Source organism: Falco rusticolus, chromosome 6 (genome assembly GCF_015220075.1).
Source record: "Falco rusticolus isolate bFalRus1 chromosome 6, bFalRus1.pri, whole genome shotgun sequence".
Taxonomy (NCBI): Eukaryota; Metazoa; Chordata; class Aves; order Falconiformes; family Falconidae; genus Falco; species Falco rusticolus.
The window spans coordinates 41,096,319-41,111,595 of record NC_051192.1 but is presented as its reverse complement, the minus strand read 5'-3'; the positions used below and the strand labels follow the sequence as shown (position 1 = coordinate 41,111,595).

General features: G+C 40.1%; 1 protein-coding gene across 4 annotated transcripts in view; it reads right to left on the bottom strand.

The window, feature by feature from the left end:
- The window catches only part of AIG1 (androgen induced 1), a 127,490-nt gene that overhangs the window by 84,427 nt on the left and 27,786 nt on the right, over positions 1 to 15,277 (bottom strand). For all 4 annotated transcript variants that reach the window (XR_005105142.1, XM_037393226.1, XM_037393229.1 and 1 more), the window contains one exon: positions 4,320 to 4,475. Coding sequence is in view for 3 of the 4 variants with exons in the window: in XM_037393226.1 (XP_037249123.1) it covers positions 4,320 to 4,475 (156 nt within the window). In the remaining variant the exon portion in view is untranslated. The remainder of the gene's footprint in view (positions 1 to 4,319; positions 4,476 to 15,277) is intronic.

Here is a 15,277-nt window from a genome sequence, read left to right as displayed (position 1 = left end):
TAGAAGATTACTTTTGACTGTATCAGTAAAGAGAAACAAGAGATAAGAAAGCATGCTTGGCTTTCTTTTGTATCACAGATTTTTATAAGCATAAAAGTATAATATAAAAAATATGAGATAATTCTTGTCAGTTTAGATTCAGACCCCAAAAGAGCTATTAAAGCTACATGATATAAACCCTCAATGGTAGAGTTTGTGATTTTCTAGGCAGCAATCTCTTTTCTAATATGTAACAGTATCAATTTTCTTTCTTATTATTATTTCAATTAAACACAGTCCTAAACTAGAAATGCCTGCTTTGTCTCTTCTTCCTCTTGTTTAGTACAAATTATAAGAAACATATTGATAAAACCATATACAGTTTACATGAAATGCTAATTAAACACAGAAACTCGCCAACTTCAAGATCTGTCAAACAAACAGAAAAAAGTAGGGATAGTCTAAAACACTGGTGTAGTCTCTGACTTTAAGTGTGTCTCGCACTTCTCTAGCAGTGTAAATTATTCCCAATATAAATCTCCTTTACACTGATAAAAGGGGGGTAAGTGCAGCTAGTATAGTTGAGAATTGGTAATAAACTTCTAAAGTGTCCATGCAAGCCTTTTTCTTCAATGGATGCTTCCTGATCTCTTAGGCATTTAAGTAGTAACCCAGGCTTACAATAAACTGAAAAAGGGCCAGGAAGTGTTGCCCACAGACTTTTCATGGAATAAAGCTTTACTGCATAGAAAATTGGTCTATTGATTTCTGATTTCATTATTTTAAGAGTCATATTAAGAAGAGCAACAATGGGTAAACAGTAGTCATTGTGTCCTTCAAAGAAATTCATATTTATTTCTCGATGCTTCTAAACAAAACGATAGGTTGGCAATGCAGTTTTATCTCAGCTCCCAAAGATACACAATGCATAAAACAACACTGGAGAGAGATGATCTGCGGCAAAGATTTTGCAAGATCTGATTTGTTGCAAAGCCACCCAAGGAGATTGTTTGCCCTTGGGCTGGTTCTTTCCCCTCCTCTGGAAGGTGGGAGGAGATTGGTGGTCAGACTTCCCAAGTGGTTTATATGTAAGACTTCTTTAGGAAGTACTAAAAATGAAATACTTTATTTTGTTACCTCTTTGTTTTCACACATCATTGTTTGACTTGGGAGTGGAAACCCCTTTTCTCATCTGTTTTTCAGAACAAGTCATCTCAAGGGCTTCAGTAAGCAGGGAATACAGAAAAAATTGTGTTGAATTGCTCTTGAAAAACTACAGTTAGGGGGCTTTAAAATGTTCCCCCAGTATTTGCATTATTCCCTAAACATGCCCTGTGTAAAACACTGAGCAATAAAAATAATTTAGATGTTAAGGTAACTGACAAGTACTTAAGCATGACCACTGCTGTTACATTAGAAATCCAACAAGGATTTTATTCACATCTGTCCATTTTTATGTATGAAGGTTCCCTTGTGTCGCTGCTGGAAACCACTGAGAAGCTCCATGGAGAGCTAGGTGGGTGAGTCTCAAAGAAAGAAAGTCTGCATTTGAACTTCTTTTGTTCTGGTTTGGGTTTTTTGTTTTGTTTTGGGGTGGTTTGGTTTGGTTTTTTTTAGGAAGCTGTTGAGAGAATATGGGAAACAAGGGAACTTTAACTTTTTTTCTGCAGACTCTCCGGTGTTTAATATCTTCCTTCTAACAAGCACCTCCGCATACCAAAATTTCACTGGGTATTTTCTTACACATAAATAGCTCTTTAGAGAACAAAGTCATTGTTAGATGTTTGCTACTTTCAGGCCCTGAACTCTTCCTACCCATAATCCCACTGAAGAGCAGCCCACAGTGGCTGGCAGTCCCTCCGGCAAGGCTTTGGCAAGTGGTAGCTGTGGTGTGATGGGCACTGCTGGAGAAGATCAGGTCTCAGGAAGGAGCGGAGGCCAGTGTTAAGTTATGAAGGGCTGCTGTTTGCCTCCCAGTAGCCAGGAGAAGAAACAACAATGAAAACAACCTTTTTAGGCTTTTCTCATAAGAAGTAAAGTGAAATAATATGTGGTAGTTACTTGGTACCCCTCACTACAGAAAAGCTACCTTTGGAAATGGACAGCATCTGCCCAATGAGCATGGCCACTTCTTACTATTTTCTGGATTTCTTTTTTTTTTTTTTTTTGGTTAAGACTTAAGTTGTTTCTGTATGAAAACCTAGCTGAGGTATGCAACACATCTCTAGAGAACTGCTGACCTGTAAATGTTGCAACAGTACTTCTAATGCAGGCAATGGCTAGCTGCCATTCCTCGCTTACTGGTGGTGGCAAGAGAAACAACGCCTGAAAGAAATGTGCAGAACTGACAAGACAAAGTGAATCTGAAATTCTCCAAGATCTTGAAAGTTTTCAAGGTGAGGAACACTGTGGGGGTGCAGGAGCACACAGACAACAGTACAGAGCTAAAACAGTGGCAGGAGAGAATCCCTGAATCCTGAATGGCATGGGAGCGCCAAGGAGAGTGTGCTTTGATGCACGTAAAGGCTTACACTTCTAGAATGAAAAAGGCACTTAAATAAAATGAAAAAGGCACTCTTTAAATAAAGACAAATAATGTAATATTGTTCTCCTTCTTCACTTCTACTGTCAACACAGTAGGAAAAGCATGTGTTGCTAATCACAATCACAACTACTTCTAATTCCCAATCTCCCTTAAAATATAAATGTAACATATAACGTTGACCAGAGGGATGGTGCACCCCTCCTGTGAAAACAGCTGAGAGAGTTGGGGTTGTTCAGCCTGGAGAGGAGAAGGCCCTGGAGGAACCTTACAGCAGCCTTCCATATTAGGAAGAAATTCTTTACTGTGAGGGTGGTGAGGCACTGGAACAGGCTGCCCAGAGAAGTTGTGGATGATCCATCCCTGGAAGTGTCCAAGGTCAGGCTGGATGGGGCTTTGAGCAACCTGGTCTGGTGAAAGGTGTCCCTGCCCATGGCAGGGGGTTGGAACTAGATGATCTTTAAGGTCCCTTCCAACCCAAACCATTCTATGATTTTATGAAATTTCTGCACCCATAAAAATACATATTTGCAAGCCTGTTTACGCACTTATTTTTTTACAAAAATTGTATTATTTGATGTAGTTTCCTCTACCATGTCTGGAGAACTGCAGTCTGTCACCCCAGCATGAACTGTGACAGCTCCCAAGAGGTGGGCCAGCAAGTACAATAAGGGAAGGTTACCTGCTGGGTTTTTATGAAAGAAATACCTGCAAAGTTTCACATATGCTTTGCATTTTCTAACTTTGTGAAAGGATCCTGTATTTCTTCATGCATTGTGAAATCCCACAGTAATGGTGAAATCACATTTTAACGAAGCATCTCTTGAATATACAAAATTATACATGATAGATTGATATGTTAACTGCTGTCAATTGACAATAAGTGATCAGCTTTTGTGAAACAGTACAACTTTAGAGACCTCATCTAGTAGTCCTACGATGAAAAAAAATTGTTTCTAGTTAATTTATTTTGAACTACTGTACACTGAAATAAAAACCTAGAATTAAAGCCTGACCGTGAATTACAATAAAAGCAATACTTTAATGAAAGGTTCACACATTTTTTTTTAATGTAACCTAAACTTAGACTGACATAGATCACACTTCCATGTAAAAACCCATGAAATTCTGTAGTTTTGGCTGCTTTCAAAGTGTGGTATGAGACACATAAAGACACTCAGCACCTTTTGCCACTGACAGCAATGTCCCAGTGGAGTAGGACCTGATCCAAAAAATAGTTTTCTCTTGAAAAAGACATGTAAAACCAATATTCTTCCATACCTTGTGTGCTTTTTTACATTACTGACAACCCCCTTGTTTTCCTATCCCATTTCTTTTGTCAGCTCTGAATCCCCTATGGGATTAACAGGGAGCAACCTGGACTCTCACTTTCCTTCTTGCCCATGACAAGACGGCTTACTGCCTGAACTGTGGTCAGGTTGTTACAGTGTGAAACATGCCACAGCCAGCCCTCCCACTACTCCCAATTATGACACACTGCAGAAAAAGTCCAAATTGATTCTCAAGATGCTGCTGGTACAATTCACATTTGAAATAACTTGCACAATCAAGTTCCTATTGTAAAGTACATATTTTTAATGAACCAAAAATCATTTCAGCAACACCAGCGCTCCCTTACACCTGTGAAAAACAAGAGTTGTTAAAATTTTCTCTACCATTTTTCCCTTTCTGCAGTCTTTTGCAGAGAGGTGGGAAAGCCTTTTAGCCAGAAAACAATCAGTAAATAACACTGCTCACCCAATTTGTAAAGACATGGGCAGATTAACACCACACTTACCACTCCAACAGGGAAAGCTAGAACAGCCATCACCCAGTCACGGAGGGAAATGAGTTTCTTCAGCTGCCTCTCTTGCTCTTGACTGTCATTTCCTTTAGTGAGAAGACTGGACAGGTCAGTCAAGACGCAGATCCCGAAGAAGACAGCCTGGATAACCTGCACGGAAGGGGAACGCACTCTTGAACACAGAGAAGACCAGACCTTTGGCAGAGAGCAGGCTGGACACAGGTACACATGAGGAATATTGCCATGAAATTGACATGGAAATTGACACGGGAAAACATCAGCCCCTTAAACATGGGTAGACTGTGTGCACATAAAAGCCACTTGCGCTTCTAGACTGAAAGCCCTGCACACACCTTGCTGCTCATGTATGGGGGGAATCGATGTGAATGGAAGGACCGTTCCAGTGGTGGGACTTCCCACCCTCACCTCAGATATTTGCCACCCGCCAGGGACTGAACTGCAGCCACCCCTTCCTGCTTAACTCCATGCAACTCGGCCCCAAAGCCATAGCATTTACCTCTGAGGCGGAAAAAGTGAGGAACACTCCCTGCAAAAAGAAAGGAAAGACAAAAGAAAAGTGGTTCTTTCCCTTGCACCAGGAGGTCTCCCGTGGAGACCCTGCCTGCCCCAGACACTCCACCCAGAGACCAAGAAGGTGCCTGAGACTTCCCAAGAGATGCAGCACACGGCCTGGGCTTCGGCATACCTGTCACCACTCAGGTAGCGAATGACAGAATGAGCATGCTGCTGCAGGAGTAATTCAAGCTTTCTTTTTGTGATGGCGGACTTCATTTACCTGCCTTTTTCTTTTTTGCATTTACATGTTTGTGTGCACCATCATATGATCATCTTTGATATTAAATTGGTAGTTTAATTAGCTGAGCCCACTGATTTGGTTCAAACTTGACTTCATCATAGTTTGCTCACTGTGTTTTTCTTCCTTAATTAGCTTAGGAAAACTGTAGTAAGCTAGCTCAGGAATGCTCTTGCCTGAGGACCTGTGCATCCTTCTAGCACAGTTTGGAGGAAGTTCACGCAGCTCGTTTACTCCCTGAGCTGGAAGCCCAGGTTACAAACCCACACACGTCAGGTAGTCTCAGGTAAAAAAATAACAAAACAAATTCCCAAACTACAGAGTGATTCATCAAAAAAAATAAACATACGCTTAAAATACATACAATGTGTTTTTCAAAGCAAGCATGGAGTACTAATTTAGAAATCTTCTTTGTAAATTTAAGTGTTCCTCTGACTAGGAGTCTCTGACTAAGCAGCAGATCCTCTGTAAGACGTAAGAATAGCACATACCCAGATGTTGCAAAACACAATTTATTATGTGTGTACAACTTTGCAGAATGTAGATGATCGTAAGTGACCACCTTAGGCTAGAGGACACTGATCTGGAATGGGGGGGGGGGGAGGAGGAAGGGGGGGGGGGAGGGAGGGAGGAAGGGAGGGAGGGAGGAAGGAAGGAAGGAAGGAAGGAAGGAAGGAAGGAAGGAAGGAAGGAAGGAAGGAAGGAAGGAAGGAAGGAAGGAAGGAAGGAAGGAAGGAAATACCAAACAGATGTTGGCTACCAGACTAGAAAGAAATCCAGAGATGTGTAATGGTTGGATGGTACATTCCCTTCCTCAGCAATCCTTATATGACCCAAATACTTGTAAATTCTGGCTGTAAAGCTGTGAACAACAGACGTCCAAATGGCCCCTGGATCTGCTTGCAATTCTGCTGCCATTACTCTCCCCTCTTGGGGCTGTAGTTTCACATAATTTGCTTGATAAATAGATGAAGCAGCATTACAAAACATTCTCTGATGCCATGAAATATTACAGACTACTAATGCTAGAGCTGTATACTGTGCTAGAGACTTCAAATGACTGCCTGAAAAACCTACTGTCTTCTACCTAATTTCTGAAAAACACTTCATACAAAAGTTGGGGCTCTTTGGAGCTACATAATCACGTGAATTCCTAATGCACTTTTCTGTATTAGTTGTTTGAAACAAGCACTTAGTAGAAAAAAATCTTCCCATACTCAGCCCTGTTTTCCACCAAACAGATGGCCTATTTGGAGAGAAGGAATAGAAGAACTAATTATGTATTTGTTTGACTTAGGAGGAGATATGATACCATCTACTATTCACTCAAGAGTGTGAATGCCAAAGAAGGAAAAAGATTTCAGACAGGACTGGAAAAAACAAAGTATACCTAACCGTAATGAGATCAATCTGGGTGTTAAAAAGTTTAGGCTGAGTACCAGGAAATATTTCCTAACAGTGAGCTCTGTCAGACCATGAAATAGTTTCTCAGAGGAAGTGGTAGAAGCCTCATGGCTTGAGTCACTCAAACCGATATTGGACAAAACACTCAATAATGTACTGCAGGGAACAGTATTACGCTGGCAGGGCTTGGACGAGTGACTAATGGATTGTTTGCAGCTCGAACTACGATTCCCTGAAATGGTCTCTCTCCAAAGAAACACACTCAAACAATCACACGCCCACTTTCCAAGGGAATTCAGATTGTACATCCACTAATCAATCACAAACCTAACAGCTTCTCTCCCCATTATCCTGTTATGAACACACTGCTTCAAGGGAAAATGTAACAATATCATCAGGAATAACTGAAAACTCCTCAAGGAAAAGAAAGTACCCAAGGATTTCAGAGAGTAGGTATGAAGTAAACTATTCTACAAAAAGATTAACAAATAAAAATTCATATTGGAAGGAGGAGATTACATATTTATTGAGAACATTCAGAGCCAATGAAAAAATCATATAATGTGCAAGAAGGAACAGTTCCAGCTTATTCATACAAATAATGTACGTACATTCCCTCTAATACTTCCTTTCTTTTCTAGAATGTGCAAGAAAACTCTTCTGACACCTTTCAAGATTTAGGATTAGACTGAGGACCTCCAGAGCTGCATGAGTCTCAGCAGCATAAACTGAACAGCCAGAGTCAGTAACAATTTACGTCCTTTGTGGGTCTGGTATAGGAAAAGCATAGCAAGCAGCTACTGGTGGTTTATGGTCTGAAATGAGTAAGTCCATGCTCCTCAGTATGAGTGCTGCCTAACAGATGTGAAAAGATCACAGCAAGGGAGTAGAAACTCCCTTGAAACAATATTCTCAAAAGTGCCCTGGTGTTACCTCACATTTAGGATCACATTTTCAAAACAAGGACCTTCTTTTGAAAATCTGCAAGTGGTGAATCTATACATGAAACATCCCCAAGACGTTAAACAAACAGTTGTCTTTTTTTTCCCCCTCTTGGAAATACAAGAAATAACAGCACTTCAGAGGAAATATCTACAAATTTTGCCTCTAACTATTGCCTGAAGGAAAACAGTAATTTAGAAAAAGGACAGAAACAAATTTGACAGAAAACAGTCACACCTTCCTTATACCATGTAACAGTGATAGATTCAGAAACTTGTAAGCAAAGTATGCAAAAATAAGAAAATCTTAAGAACATACTAACTTGCGGCTGACCCCATTTTCTCCACTGAAGCCTAGACGGGCCATGCTACTATAGCTGACACTACAGTACCCTTAAGCTGTGATAATATAATGACAAATAATGGAAATGGCTATCTACAGGTGTTTTAGTAATACAAAACTCTGAGCAGAGAAAATACTCATAAAGTTGCTGCAGGAGAAAACAGCTATGAACAGAAGATGAAGCCAAGCAGCCCAGAAACCTTCCCAAACAGTGAGATCTATTCAGATTATATAGCCGAAAATATTGTTCCTTATGAATGACTAGAATAAAGTAAACTAATTGTACATGTCTGTCTCCTACAAGAAAATAAAGAATTGCTTCAGTAGGACTTTTTTCCACAAGGTGCTCACTGCAGGATGGCAACTAATGACCTCCCTGTACTCCCCCTAATTTGACTTCTTAGAGTCAGACAGAAAACATATTTAGTCATTAACTAAATGGATGAACTTCAGGGCATGGAGACTCCCTTCTCCTCCATGCCGTGGGGCTCCACAGCACTGACAAAATCTCTGTACCACTGAGGTCAGTGGAAATTCTGTCACTATTCTTACCAATGTAGAAAACTCCCATGAAATGCGCTGAATCTAGGATCTCATTTCCCACGGACTCTTTCTCTTCCAAGCTCACCCTCATAATGAGAAGCATTCCCTAGTGCCCTGGGCAGAACAACTGGAAAAGTCTATGCAAACACTACTATTCATGGGTATACCTTTGAAAATGGAGAATTAACTGTCCTCAAGTTATCATTTTCAAGATTATTTCATATACCTCTCTATGAAATAAGGCATCTGGGTAGGCTGGCACGTAGACAGTGCTGCCAGAATAAAACATGGGAGTAACACTCATGGAATCAGCAAGAAATATGTGGAAAATTAAGTCACTTACACATTCCAAAATGCCACGTTTGTGCATGAAGCGCATGCACACGTGTGTGTGTGTCTGCATGCACATATGCATTATATACCTGCACCTCACTGACCAGGTAAGCTCCCACTGTTTAGAAGTAAGACTGCATTTAAGAGACTTCAGAATCTGCAAATATAATCCATATTATAGGAAGACTAATTTGCAGTAAGGTGTCAGGGAGCCCTGGATGATCCCTGGGGGCTGGGAGCAACTGGGGGTGCTGCCAGGTCCCAGCCCAGCCCCAGCCAGGAGCAGGGCAGCCAGGGGCACCGGGGCAGTCCTGGCACCGGCATCAGGTACCTCCCTGGGGATGGGCCACCAGCCCACGGGTGGGGGGCAGGCATAACCTGACTCATCAAAGCAATACTCATGCTTAAGACAACTCATGGCTTTCTGCAGGAAGATGAAAGTTTAACTCTACCAGCATGCAAAATCAAATTTCTGGAAGTTGTCATTTCTCATGTTTTTCAGATTTTACAATCTGCCTCATACAGAATGTGGTCTGATTTTCCTTTTCAAGCAACAGGAATATGATTTATAACCTCAAGAGTATCTGTTACTACTCCTTGTCACCTTATGTCACTTTGGCTTTCATTCCTTCAGCCTCTAGGCGTTTATATACAAATGTACTATGCTTCAGCAACTAAGAGCACTGTATTTTAAGAAACCGAAGTAATTTAAGACCAATTTTTATCTCTTTGCCCACTGTAAACATGACTCTGATTGGTCTCTGGTTTGGGATCACGCTTGGTTTGGGTTGTAGTGTATCAGGCTGTACACAGGTTTGTGAGGACTGTCTACATCCCTATAACAACAGCTCAGTTATCTATAGTTGTAATATACTACTGTATATTACAGTATGTCCCGTTTAAGTTGAGAAAAACAAGGTATTTTTGACAGATCATTAAATCTGTTACTGCTCGTGACTGCATGAAGCTACTGATTCTTCTTGTCCATCGCCATTCCAGCGTTACTCACAGGCACATTGCTTTTATTCTTGTCGCTTCTCCTCCCCTCACTGTATGTTTGTAAGTTATAAAAGCAAGCAGAAGCTGGACAACACATAATCAAGTGTTAAGTCTTTGTGTCTGAGAAGCTACTGACTTCAGATAAGGAAAAGGCAAATCTTTCTGTCTACAGACAAATGAGAGACATCAAGAAATAAAAGCAAGAAGCAACAGCATTTTAAGTACTAAAATGCAAGCCAGTGTAATATGTCTAATCACTAAATCTACAACTAATTAAAGCTGAAGTGCAAACATAATGAAAAAGTACTGTGTGCTACTCAGAATCATTACTTCTGTACAAGGAATGGGCAAGATGACTTGTATTTTAAAGGCCGGAGGTAAAAGAGCAGCATCACCCCAGGACATTCACTGACTGACACTGAGTTGGGGCACGCAGTCAGACCTCGTATCATATATTCTTCCACACCAGCTGCAGTGCCATGGCCATTTTAGTTTGTTTTGTTTGTTGGAGCAGGTTTCAACAATGCCATAGGCCACTTCAACACGGAAAAGGAAGACAGCCCTTGCCTATCAAAAGCCAGCAGCCTGAGAAACCAAATACACAACATAGGAGAAAAGTAAAGGACAAGAGAATGAAAACACAGTAAGCCAAAGAAATAATAGAATCGCCGTCTATTTTACTTTGAGTTGTTTGTTGGTTAGGAGTCTTGAAATACATATTTCTCCTATTTCTCTCTTCTCTTTCACTTACACATATCAGAAATTAAACTCCACTAGTAAAACATAACACCTATTTCTATCAGAACAAACATTAGAAATTCAGTAAGTGCATAGATGGACAGCCTTATAAATATCTAGCACTGCCCTCATCCAAAACAATGACTCATGTCTCCCTTTACAGCCTTCAGCAGGGGGGAGGCTCCTCTAACCAGGATGTCACACATGAAGACTAGTCTTTACTTGGAAATTTATCTTCATTTTCATGATTTAGTCTTATGACATGTATCATCTAAACATGCCTAATCATATGATTTAAGTTCAGGGATGCCTTTAAATATAAACTTTTGCTTTCTACATAACCTCCTGTAGTCTTTTTCTTTTAAGCCCACCAGTATTGCCCAGATATAACTAAGGATGGGGTTTAAACCAATGAGATGTTGCAGATGCACAAAAGAATGAAGTCTACTATGAAATTATTATGCATGGAAAAGAAACCCATTTGACTCTCGGGTCTAGTTCTTATACATTGTTTAAGTCCAAGTGTTTCAGCACCTACTATGGAGCTGCAGAATGGGGACAAAGCTGTGTAAGCTAATTAGACCTTACGTTTCCGAGAGATGTATTTTAAAATTCTGCCTGCTGGAACACAAGATGTGTTTTTATCTGGACAGACAGAAAAGCAACATTTTGTGCAAACTAAGCAACTTAAATAAGAAACCAGAAAACCAGAACAGATGTGGCCCCTAAGATGTAATTTTTGTAGCACTGCCTTTCAGCATCTATTCTAATTCACAATTTTCAGCACATTAAATAAAGAAAAAATTGATGAATAATATAACCATGCTTCTTGCACCTCTTCCTTTCTCTCTCCATCTTCCCTTCACTTAACCCAGGAAAAACCCTTACCGTTACACTTACTGGAGAGGTTAAGTCTCAGACCGTTCTGTCTTAACATGATTCTTGACTGTCTCGTAATGGTTTTCAAAAACATGCAGCAGAGTTCTTGGAGAGGTAACATGGTTGTGATAACATAGTTTTAAAAGCAGTTTTCTTCTTATTTTTAGTACTACTATAAGGACAAACATATTCCTTAATACAACAAGCTAAGCTGAAATTTGGTAAACTATCAAAAATATTTGGAAATGCTTTCATTTGTAAAGGCAAAAAAAAGCATATTTAGTTATTCTTTTTACATGGGTAAAATACCCCCAACAAAAAACCTGCCATAATGGACAACAATTGAGAAATTAAAGTGCTACTATATCTCAGCTGTGTTGCATAGATGACATTTCAAGCATGATCTCAGCATGACAGAGTGTATGCCATCTGGCTCAGAAGTGCTAACAGCAAGGAATCCACTACCATGTATCAGATGAAGACATGGAATGGACAAATACAGAGTATACTACAGCAATATCAACAAAAATTTGACCAGATGCTGAGAAAGTGTTAAAACTTCTCAAATCTTTTACATTCTTTTTAGCTGTATCATTCTGCTCCAACACCATGTCAATCCCATCTTCCCGCTTCCTCTAAAAACTACAGGTATTTTCTGGATACTTTTGAGTTATGCATGTTTGCATATCTTACTTTGATCTTAGCTAATACACTCAAAGAAACACTAAGCTCATTGTCGCAGTATTTAAGAAATTATTATTCTATTTTTGTCTTTATCTTTTTGATTTAAAATTGTTTTGACTAAACCCATTTTCTAATAATCCCCATCTTCTTCCTTACTCTCTTGCACTGTGTATAGAAAAACTGCCATTACTACTTATTGTATCCTGCTTATAAGACAGTGTAATTTCATTAAACTTATATAATCCGTTCAGCAAATATGTATAATACAGTTTATTCAGAATAGATTATGATTTTATTAGGTTATATCTTTTATGTTTTTCTTTGCTAAAGCTTAATCTTATTAGGATTATACACTGCACAGAAGGTTATCTCATTATTTTGGCTTAAATGCTAATTTTACACATTTCAGCATGATTGGTATGCTCTCTGCAGCAGTGGCCTTGCAGTCAACCAGGCAGGAATGGCAGCTCTCTAGACAATGTTTGGGATAGCCAGCTAAGAAGCTAAGACTTGTTCTGCAGCTGCCTGTGCTAAACTGAGCTTTAGGATAGGGTTTCTGATGGCTGGAAAGTCCCTAGCACTTTGTAAGTTAATTATCCCCAAAAGAAATTACACTTTATTAAGTACAGAACTTTCTCAAGGAAACGGCTTTCTTAAAACTTCAGAATATTTAGCATTGCACCAGCTTTTTCATGTTTAGAAACAGTCTGAAAACCACTAGAGGGGAGCAATTTTGACAGATCAAATTTGAAAACAAAACTACAGAGAAGTTTCTAAAAGTTAGAGTGCTTTTCATTTCTTCCATTTTTTTATGAATAAGGTAACAGCTGCCTTCTAAATTGCTGAATTTAGAAAAGCCCATGACTGAGGTATCTCAGCAACATGGTGACAAAGCTGGAAATGCAAATGAGAAAGGGGCTACAGTCTTCTGAGACACAGCAGCCTCAGTGCTGCCCTACCATGGCTGTAGGAAAAAGAGTTTTAATCTGTTTCCTGAGCACTGTGCAAGCAGTATTGAATGACTCCTCACACCAGTGCAGCAAGGCAGGCTGTTTTAAGTGATATCGTCTCAGCTGGGCTATTCCCCCTCTCTCCAGGGAAGGTAAGGGAAGGAAACACTGGGAGCTTTACCCCACCTCTTCATCCATCCAAACTACCAGCAACACACAAACCAAGTCAGCTGCAAACCCGTATCATGAAAAATAGCTCAAGTCTCCAATCAGGCTTACCTTCAGCTTCTGCTTAAAGCAAATTTTCTTCCTCAACTCACTGCTGCAGCAGCTTAAGGATAATTTATGAGGGGCAGGTAAAGTATATTCATAAATAAAGTTATTACTAAGATAAGGATGTTCTGTAATTAGACTACAGCAAAGGATACTGCTATTCAAGCTTCACTTGAAAAAAAGAGAGGACATAATTTTGTACATTAATTATAAAGCACGTGGTTCAATGAAAGGTGATCTAACATGTTGTACTGTCCTCATAAACAAGACTATTCTTTGCACAATATTTCAAGCAAGGCACTGTGTGTTATAAAGAGCTGTATTTCAGGAGGAAAAAAAAGTTCTCATTATCTTAGATCTCTAAAGAAAACATCGGAAAAACCCTGATATAAGCTAACTGCATTTAAACTAAATAATACAAGGGGGGTTGAGCATTCACTAGGTGTGTGGCGTTTCAATACCAGATGATAAGATTTCCCTGCTTTCATTGTCTTTCTCATGACTAAGTCTCAAAGGAAATTAAGGATTTGTTTCCTGATTGTAGGTGAGAGGCAGGGAGAGGTGAGCTGGCCAAGGGCAGGCAGCAAGGCAGCAGGGGACCCCAGGGGATGAACTCAGGTGCTCGGATCCCTAGGCAGTTCTCTAGGCATTAGATCAGGCTGCTTTCCACACACCTGCACTCACTCTTGCAGCAACAGCCATTTCCACTGCTTGCTAGAGAAACATTCCTGGCTTCCTCAGAGAAACAGCACAGACGTTTTCATTCCCTCCAAATGCAGCCATACTACTTTTAGCATAAATCCAAATACTTTTCCTCTTACACAGTTCGTATCAATCATAGTTTTCAAAGACCTTTTTTGCTTTAATATGTCTTTCAAACTTTTCTAATGGTTAGATACTGTAATTCTGACTATTGTGATCTATTTGTGCCAACCAACTAGAGTCACCAAGGTCTCCAGTATAACAGCTTTGGAGAGGTTGTCCATTATACCACTCCCACCTTCACTGTTCCTACACCTTAGTTCGTAATAGGAAGTACTGATTTTGAGCAATGCTGCACTGAATAAATCTTTTTAACTTTTTAATCACTTGTTCTACTCTGTATGAATAAGTTCCATGAGCTGCAATTTCAGTGTGGTGCACATTTGACTTCCCAGCACCCCTGCAGGACAGAGCACTGGGTGGAAGAAGCACAACAACCTCATCTGCTACCTGGAGACTGTCTTTGGAGAGAGCAGCCTGAAGAATAAATGGTGTGGAGCCCTATCTCGCTTTACATGCTCATGAAGGCAAGCACAGCTCAAATCTCTCTCACCCCTTCTTACTCTAACCAACATTTAACCATTTCTTGAGTTTCCAAACTAATCTTTCAGGCATTGCTGTTTGCTGTATTTCTGTTTTGCTCACTGCTTTTCCTTTCACTTGCAAAATGAAGAAGGAGATTAACTGTAAGGAAGTTTAAATTTACATCCCCCTACGTATTACAGGAAGCCACTTTACGACAACTACCTGACACCACACCAGGTATCAAACTCATCAGATTTAGATGCTCTTCATCAGGCTAATGCACACTGACCAACAAACAGTAAATAGACTTTTTAAATAAACATCACAAGTTCAATAATAAGCTATCCTTTTTTCTCCAGAGACAGGAGGCTCAGACAACACCTGTTGTTGCAGTTAAGAAAGCAGCAGATGACTCCAGGAAAGAGACCTTTGCTAAAGTGTGGTACTGGTGACCAGTACTACTGACAGTGAGCACAGTGTTTTGGATTCTGCAGGGCAGCAAAAGCACTTTCAGGTAGTAGCTTGTATATGTGGCAGCCCAGCACATTAAAAAACAAAACAAAACAAAAACAAACAAACAAACCACCATCCGTGCCTATGAAGGAACATAGCCTACTGGGCAGCTGGGCAGATCACATCCAGGCAATGTCCAAGTATCAACTGTCCTCTGCTAAATAAACCTCTTAGTACTCCAACACCATGCACCAGGTAGGTGCATGCACATGCACTCCAAGTTAACATGTAGCTGTAACCATAATGCAGCC